This window comes from Sinocyclocheilus rhinocerous, unplaced genomic scaffold, assembly GCF_001515625.1.
Source record: "Sinocyclocheilus rhinocerous isolate Xijiao unplaced genomic scaffold, SAMN03320098_v1.1 scaffold1069, whole genome shotgun sequence".
In the NCBI taxonomy this organism is placed as follows: domain Eukaryota; kingdom Metazoa; phylum Chordata; class Actinopteri; order Cypriniformes; family Cyprinidae; genus Sinocyclocheilus; species Sinocyclocheilus rhinocerous.
The window spans coordinates 713,228-722,682 of record NW_015635541.1 but is presented as its reverse complement, the minus strand read 5'-3'; the positions used below and the strand labels follow the sequence as shown (position 1 = coordinate 722,682).

Below are 9,455 nucleotides of genomic sequence, written 5' to 3'. Positions count from 1 at the left end.
TATGGAGAAACTAGTCGTATGCATTGCTCAGGTGTGATTTTGGCCCATTCTTCCACACAAACAGTCTTCAAATCTTGAAGGTTCTGTGGGCCTCTTCTATGAACTCTGATCTGTAGTTCTTTCCAAATATTTTCTATTGGATTCAAGCCAGGTGATTGGCTGGGCCATTCTAGCAGCTTTGTTTTATTTTTCTGAAACCAATTGAGAGTTTCCTTGGCTGTGTGTTTGGGATCATTGTCTTGCTGAAATGTCCACCCTTGATTTATCTTCATCATCCTGGTAGATGGCAGCAGATTTTTATCAAGAATGTCTCGGTACATTTTTCCATTCATCCTTCCTTCAATTATATGAATTTTGCCAGTGCCACACCATGATGTTTTTAGGGTGATGTGCAGTGCCATTTGACCTCCAAACATGGTGTGTATTATGGCATCCAAAGAGTTTAATTTTGGTCTCATCGGACCAGACTATATTCTCCCAGTATTTCACAGGCTTGTCTAAATGTGGTGCAGCAAACTTTAAACAAGCTTCAACATGCTTTTTCTTCAGCAATGGAGTCTTGCGTGGTGTATACAGGCCATGGCGGTTGAGTGCATTACTAATAGGGTTAGTTCACCCAAAAATGAAAATTAGTTTGTGTATTACTCACCCTCGAGGCATCCTAGGTGTATATAACTTTCTTCTTTCAGACGAATCCAGTTGGAGTTATATTAAAAATTGTCCTGGCTATTCCAATCTCTATCATTGCAGTCAGCGGGTGTTGCAGTTGAACAGTCCACAAGTCATCAAATAAAGCGCGCGCATCCATAATAAAACGTGCCACATACGGCTCTGGGGGATGAATAAAGGCCCCCTGTAGCGAATCCATGTGTTTTTGTAAGAAAAATATCCATATTTCAAATGTAATAAACACTTTTCTCTCACTTCTGTTATCGGTCATACACGGAAGCCGTGCCGGCGGATGACGTAGTACGTTGGCATTGCATGATTAGTGATGAATCTAAAGTATGGAAACTTTGCTTCCTTTGCTCCTATAAACAAACTCGCGAGACTAGCATACCTCAGAGGCACGCGCTGCGCATACGTGCTGCATCTTCCGCCGGAACTGCTTCAGTGTATGACAGTCAGCAGAAGTGAGAGAAAAGTGTTTATTACGTTTGAAATATGGATATTTTTCTTACAAAAACACATGGATTCGCTACAGGGGGCCTTTATTCATCCCCCGGAGCCATCTGCAGCACTTTTTATTATGAATGCGCAAGCTTTATTTGACGACTTGTGGACTGTTCAACTGCAACACCTGCTGACTGCAATGATAGAGCTTGGAATAGCCAAGACAATTTTTAATTTTTAAACTCCGACTGGATTCGTCTGAAAGAAGAAAGTCATATACACCTAGGATGCCTCAAGCGTGAGTAAAACACAAGCTAATTTTCATTTTTGGGTGAACTAACCCTTTAATGTTTTCTTTGAAACAATTGTACCTGCTAATTCCAGGTCTTTTTGAAGATCTCCACAAGTGGTCCTTGGCTCTTAGAAAACTCTTCTGATCATTTTTTTCACTGCTCTGTCAGAAATCTTGCGAGGAGCACCTGGTCGTGGCCTGTTTATGGTGAAATTATGTTCTTTCCACTTCCGGATTATGGCCCCAACAGTGCTCACTGGAACATTCAGAAGTGTAGAAATACTTCTGTAACCAATGCATCAGTATGTTTTGCAACTGTGAAGGCCTTGAGAGAGCTCTGTGCTTTTACCCATCATGAAATGTTTCTTGTGTGACACGTTGGTAATTAGACACCTTTTTATAGGCCATCAATTGGGACTAACCCAGCTAATATAAATTTCCACTGACTAGGGGCAGGATTGCTTTCTAATTACTGATAGATTTCTGCTGGTGTCTTGGCTTTCCATGCCTTTTTGCACCTCCCTTTCTTCATGTCATGTCATCAGCGTCTTTAGAAATATATTTACTGAGAAAAATGGTGATATGTTCAATACTTATTTTACCCGCTGTGTGTGTGTGTGTATATATATATATATATATATATATCAATTCTTCAGGAAATTGACATATGAAGTTGTCTTTGCAAAATAAATTGGGATAGAATAAAGAAATTTAACATTATAAATAATTAAAAAAATCTGTTCACCCTTAAGAACCTCATACTCTGATAACCAAGTATTCAAGGCATGATTTCAGTTCAGAAAGCAAATCAAACTTAAAACATCAGGTGGTATCTTTTTCTTCCATTTGAAATATAATATATTCTGTACATCAAAAACAAGGTCTTCTGTGTGATTTGCAATGGTAAGACTAGTAAGTCATGACCATCAGAGCTCTGATGGGTAAATAGTGTGTCTCCCTCTGCTGGTGAACGTACAACTGTGCAGTTAACAGTAAATCACTTCACAGCTATCTGTATGCACACAAGGTAACAAAAACATGTACAATGTATAAAAAAACATTATGCAATCAAAAATCAAGTGTGAAAAATAGTGGAAAATATCGCCACATGGCAGGTAAATTAGAAAAGCTTTAACCAAAAAAGCAGGCTGTAATCACTTAAAAATTGATGTTTTCTTTACTTGATTGCAGGTAAACAAGAAGTCTATTGTAACGGTTTAACCTTAGTAATCACAAACAGATGTTTACGGTACTCTGCAGTCAGAAAATAACAGCGTTTAAAAATGAAAAGAACACCGGAACACTGGTTGTCCAGGCAAATTAGAAGACCTGAAGTGACCATTGTATAGATGTGAGTATATAGTCAAATGGTATTATTACTGTAGTAAAGATGTCATCCTGTCATAGGCATCAATAAACATTTTTAAAACTCTCAATCTTCAAAGACAGTTTCCTCTTTTTCCCCAGGCAGATGTAATAATCTGAATGGACAATTATTCATATCTGACGGAGCGGTCAGCCTTTGATGGGCAGATGAAAGATTTTTTGGAAAAATGCTCATATTCAGCTTGTGCTCAGTGATTCATCTGAGAAAGCCTCTGTTATACCTTCTATATCTGACCTGTAAAACACAGCAGTTCAGTAAATACAAATATAAAACACACTTTATGGAGACATTTACTAGAGTGACATTCCATTGTATGAACATTGTATGTATGAACATAAAAAAGGTTCGCTAATTGTCAATTTATTGACAAACATGTTTGGATCATGTTCACATTTTTATTCATGATGATGATAATAATAAATCAAAGCTTCAAACTATCCGACCAGTGTAAAAAACAAAACTCAAATGTGAAGGAAAACCAAGAAAAATTTAATTTTTGATGAAAATAATCGTTGAAGTTATCAAAATACATAGACTGTATATATTATACTTACGTATACATTTATAGATCTATGTAAATAATCTTTTCAAAATATTAGGGCCATTACAACCATATATATTCTCAATGTAAAAAATACATCCATTAAAAAACGTGAGGAATAATTGAGTGTAGCAGCCTTCACTGGTTATACTGATTTTTAGGGAGTTTTTGAACAACCATCAGTTGTTTATTAAATTTATTAAAAAATACTCTTCAGTCAAAGCTGTAATGGACACACTTTCTAAACGGTTTGATTCGGTTACATTTTCTTTTGTATTATCTGTTTGTGAAATCATATCTGATAACAACTAATATCTTTAATTATACAGTTTTATACATCTTGGAAACGGTTGACTTGAGGCAAAGAAATTTGTACAGAATAGCCCTGTCTTCCACAACAATTTATCCGACACTACAATAAGAAGTGAAATATAGTCATCTGCATGAATTCTTTATAAGAGAATCACATTTCTTAGTCGGTGTCTGATGTGTGTACAACAGAATCGAGATAAACGCTTTATAGAACCCAAATAAAACATAGAAAAGACTAGAAAGGAAACTAAATAGAAACCGTACCGTCAGCATTAGCAAAACTAGAAATCAGAGTTTTGTCATTGGTATGTGTAAGTTGTTCCAGGGACCCATCCAGAGCTCCTCTTCATCAGACAGTGTTTGCTCACATGGAGACTCTACCGACTCTTTAATCTCCCCATTGTCCACTGAGGACTCCTGCTCACAGCACCCCTTATCCAGCTCCAAACGGGCTTTATCGATGTTGGATTTGGGCCCTATGCTGTTAGGGCCCATTACACTGCACTCTTTGGAGTTAAGGTTGTGATCAGTAACATAGGAATGGGCAGTGGTGGTGCTGATAGTAGGCCCATTGTCTTCTGTTCCATTTAAAGGTAAATGCTCTTCATGTGTGACACCTAGCTTGTCCAGTTTTTTAAACTGTTTACCTAATCGTGTTGGTGAGCCCAGTTTTAAGTTGTTGGGGTAAGGGGGCCTTCGTGTTCGGATGATGGTACCATTTTGGGCAAGGTATACCGATCCGTTGATGTTACTGTGGCTGCTGATGTTGGGTATGCGATTGCGCTGGACGTCCGGTCCACTGTCTTCTCCTGTTGAAGTCGTGTCATGCTCTCGGTCCAAAACCAATTTAATTCGCTTCTTTTTGCCAGCCTGGAGATCAGAGAGAAGAATTATTAACATAAATCAGCTATCAAAGAAATACTCTCCACTAATTGGGAATGGTAGATACCAGGGGCCATATTCACAAATAATTTCATCTTATCACCAAGAGTCCTGCTAAGAGTTCCTAGCTATGAGTTTCTTAACATTTATTAGCTTTAAGAATATTTGGCGAATATGGCCCCAGCCGTGTAAAATTGCAATCATAAACTGAATCTTGCGTGCACCCCTAGTAAAGAAGAAGTGGTGTCAATATCATATTAAAGCACTCATAGGGATACTGTTTTTGGAAACGGAAACATGAGAAGATTCAAAGTACAAATAAACAATTTGAAGACACAGTTCAGGGTTGGTAATGTAGGTTCACTCAAGAGAATAAATTTGAGAAGCACACCAGAAAAAAAAAAATAAAAAATCACGGCATGCCATTTTCAGCACTTCCACGCAGTTGGAATGGTTCCGAAACACACCAGTATAAGAGAAAAGACAGGAATCAAGTGGGAATCACTTCACTCAAGTTAGTTAGGTCTTACTTGGTCCCCGTTTAGAAATCTGTAGAATCTCCAGTGTCGGAATCTGCATCTGTTACTTCCGTGGTACCTCCGGTTCCCGACTGCTGTGAGCGACTCCTAGAGCCGCTCTCAGATCCTGAGCCATTGCCGGAGGTTATGGCATCCTCATCCACCTCTGTGATTGGAGAGAGGCCTCCAAACGTCTCATCTGAACTCTGAACGCTGCTCTCTGTGGCATATGGTGTTCCTGCACTTTCTGAGATCACACTTGACCTCCGTGACATTGATCCATCACTTAACTCACTGGCCGACTCTCTGCTCTCTGCTGTTTCATCCTCCTCCTCCTTATCGTCGTCTTCTTCTTCAGAAGCCTCTTCGTCCTCCTCACTTTCCTCATCAATGGTGTCCTGGGAGGATCGGGTAATGATGCTCTTGCGAGACCGCCGGCTTCCTCCTGCTGATCTGGAGCTTGTGGAGCTTCTCTCACTGCCGGACATGGAAACGGCATCTGATCCAGCATCATCCGATGCAGCAGATCCGCTCATTTCTGTCCCAGATGCCTCTTCAGAGCCACTCGCTGACCCTATCTCACCACTGCTCTCCTCACCAGACACTGAAGCTTGTGATGACCTCATTGAAGACCGGGCTGAAGACCCCTTAGAGCTGCCACCTGACCCGCTGCCACTCGGAGTACCACTTGCACTTCCGGAAACACTCCCACTTCTGCTGCTTTGTGTTCCTGCACTCGAACCCTCCGAGGAACCCTCAGTACGGGATGATTTCATTGAGGAGCGAGCAGAAGGTGGCTCTGATCCTGATCCTGACTCTTCTGTTCCTTTAGACTCTTCATCTTCTTCAGATTCTTCCTCAGACTCCTTTTCTGTGGCAGAACTCTTCTCAGCACTAGACTCTTCCTCAGTTCCTGATTTCTCAGTCCCAGATCCAGACTCTTTTTCTGTTCCCGAGGTCTTTCCAGACCCTGATTCTTCTGCCGAGCCGGATTCCTCCTCTGAACCGGACTCTTTCTCGGTTTCAGATTCTTTCTCGGATGCTGACCCTGCATCGGAATCCTTTTCGGTTCCTGACTTCTCAGTCCCAGATTTGGATTTACTCTCTGCATCAGATTCATCTGGTTCTTCTGGCTCTGATTCAGAATCAACTGTGCTCTCATTGGCATCATCTCTGTCCAGATCGACTTTCAAATAATCCTTATCATCAGCAGAGCCTGCTACACTGCTCCTCTCAGACGATTCCTCCTCATCCGAGCCTTTCTTTCGGCTCTCTGCCTCTGATCCACTCCCGCTGGCTTCAGGCTCGCTGACACTGATGGACACTTTCGATTTTTTCTCTTCTCTCTCTGACTCTGCAGACTCGTCCTTCTCACTTGCAGAACTACGACTGATGCTGCCCTGTGATTTTCTTCTAACTTGCAGCTTGTTTGCTAGATTAATGCGTTTCAGGACTTTACCAAGTCGACTCCTGGCAGAGGACGTGCCATCAGTGGAAGCGACTGGGCTCGCCCCTCCCGTCAAGCTCTCTTGACTATCGATACGCCGTGCAGATGTCAGCTTGGCATAATCTTTGTCTTTCTTCCCTTTCCCAAACATCATCGGGAAGATCTTGGCCTTCTTCCATGGGGAGGTAGGTTCAGTTTTCTTCCCAGCAGCGAGCAAATTGCTGAGCTTCATGACGGACTTCAGCCTCTTTGCAGCTTTGGATTCTTCACCTTCAGCCTCTGCTGGCTCCTCAGCAGGAACCTCTGGCTCTACCTGTTCAATCTCATCCTCTGGTGGGAAATCCTGGAATCCCACTCGCTTTCCACGCCCACGACCTCTCCCTCGCCCACCTCGCCCTCTTGCCCGTCCCTGTTGTGACATAATTTCCTTTCAAATCAATCAAGGTTACTCATATTAAATGGCCAAACTCTATATTAAATGATTCTTGAAATTAAAGTGATATCCTATTGGTGATGGCAAGATTATGAACAAGAGAAACCATCCTTTCTGCAACATTTTCTTCAAGTTGCCTATGAATGAATGTGTAAGATTACCTCTGGTCCACCATAGTAATATCCTTCATCTTCCATGATGGCCTCTCCATACTCATCATACATAGGTGTAATCAGCCTCCTGCGGCTGCCGTAGGGTGGATAGGGATCATACCTGGATAAAATAATGGAAGTCATATAACATATAAACATACCTTAAAGTTATTGTGTGCAGAAGTATTAAAATTGAATTTGCTTATTGATGGATTTAACCCATCCCTTCAATCACATGCGTTCTTTCCAAAAAAGGCCTTTTTCAACAATTAAAAGTTTGTCTTGACACATGTTGCTTTTCTATTTTATTTTAAAACAAACCATGCACATTTATTTGAATTTAAATGTATTTTTTATTCTGCTTCCCATCCTTTGTGCTACCTCAATTCTGAGTATTGTGGGAGTGAGACCTCCAACAGGTTTGAAAATAGGTGCACTTATTGAAGATGGGAAAGGCAAAACAGATGCCTCATTACACTCGCAATCAACATCAGCCCATGCGTAGCTCCACCCACGCAGGACAAACAGCCCCTGTGATCCAGGGATTAAAGTCTAAACCCCCATTAAAGATTCCTAAGCTCTCTAAATAGCCCTGGATCTTCAGCAGGCCGGGTCTCTCTGATAGCAGGTGCAGTTCAGCCTGACAGATGTGCAACATTTATCTTCCCCACTCTCTCCCTTGATGTCTGCGGAATCAAAGCCATCCTTTTTTCTCAAAGGCCTTGAGTATGGACAAAAAACCTTGACATTCAAATTAATCGGATGAAAGTTTGAGCGAATTCTCAAGAAAACGATTGTGTTTTCTGCATAAAATTGATATTAGAAATATTATTGACACAATTTAATCAATCTTTGGAGCAAATCCTTTAAATGTCATCCTTCTAGAAGATACATTCCCTAAGATGTAAACTTACCTAGTGCTAAGATTAATAGCTAGATGAACAGGTGTTTTGCATCATATTGTGTACTTTAGTATGACTGGAATTCTGGATTGACTGGTCTGCATCAAGGTCTGGAACTATCCATTTTAAAATGTTAAATAAGACCTTAAGAAGTCTGTCATCAGCGGTTTTTATGTCTTGATCTCGATGTTAAAGCACATCATCTGTTCTGTGGTGCTCACAGCTAACGCTCAGAGCACTACAGAGGCCTTTAAGACCATCTGCTGCTCCTCTCGCTACAAAAATGGAATGACTCTACCGAACGTAATAGAGGATGCCATTACACTTGACTTGAGTCTGATCTCTGAAAGTCCTACTAGCAAACATGCGGCTCACGTCTTAATGAATCCACTGAGCTTAGCTAAAGATGGCTGTGTGGAGGTGAGGGCACATTAATCTCATCAAAGCTTCCAGCATCTCCTCAGATGGGCTGACGTTAAACCATGCAGTTCAACATTTGCAAGAGCATCTGTTCCAATAGTAAAGCTGTTCCGATGGTACATTACGTGTCAATTTGAGAGTGTTTACAGCTCTTTCTCTCGCTTCTGCTGTCTCCTTCTACTTGCACACACAAGATGCTCAATTAGTGTATTGTACTCACTACAGGCATCTTTTAGCCTGAAATCACACGTCTTTAATTTGAGAGCCTCTGTTTCTCTGGTTGGATTTTTTTTTAAATTGGGGGCTCAGGTGTCTTGGCATCATCAAAACGTAGTCAAAAAAAAAAAAAGTAGAGAAATACTGAAGAAGTGATCAAGGATAAGGTGATTGAAATCCAAAGGACATGGGATACAGACAGAGAGAAAGAGTGAAAGACATTACATCCTTCACCTTCAAGTGAGGATGCAAAAATATCTGAAATACACAAACTCAGTCTGGAACAAAGACACACTAGCCTTGTGTATACTCTGAAACTCACCCTTGATCGTAGCTATAGTAGTCTTGGTTATAGTAATCCTGTCCAGGGTCGATACCAGATTCCATGGAGAGAGCCTAAAATACAAACATAAAGGCAGATGTCAGAATTCATCTTCACACAGGCTACTAAAATTAGTTAGGGTTTGGTGCACAATTGATACAGTCAATAACTTTTCTGGCACACTGTGTGCTTGTTCACCCATTACTGTAACTTAATTTAAACTGGGAATGCAAATGAACATCTAGACTACCGTACAAAAGTTTGGGGTCTGAAGGATTTTCAATGATTTTATAAAGAGACCTTTTATGCTCAACAGGGCTGATCGTCTATTTTATTAAAAAATACAATAAAAACATATATTGAAAAATATAGTTGAAATTTCAAAATGACAGTTTTCTATTTTAATATATTTAAAAATGTACTGATAAAGCTTCATTACTTCAGTCTTCAGTGTCACATGATCCTTCAGAAATCATTTTAATATGCTGATTTGGTGCTCAAGAAACATTTATTATTAT

General features: G+C 40.5%; 1 protein-coding gene across 1 annotated transcript in view; it reads right to left on the bottom strand.

Annotated features, from left to right (window-relative positions):
* Positions 1-3,396: 3,396 nt before the first annotated feature.
* Positions 3,397-9,455, bottom strand: part of LOC107747281 (protocadherin-15-like) — a 187,002-nt gene continuing 180,943 nt past the window's right edge. The window contains exon 39 of the mRNA XM_016561750.1: positions 3,397-4,515. Within this exon, the coding sequence (XP_016417236.1) occupies positions 3,934-4,515 (582 nt within the window). The 3' untranslated portion in view covers positions 3,397-3,933. The remainder of the gene's footprint in view (positions 4,516-9,455) is intronic.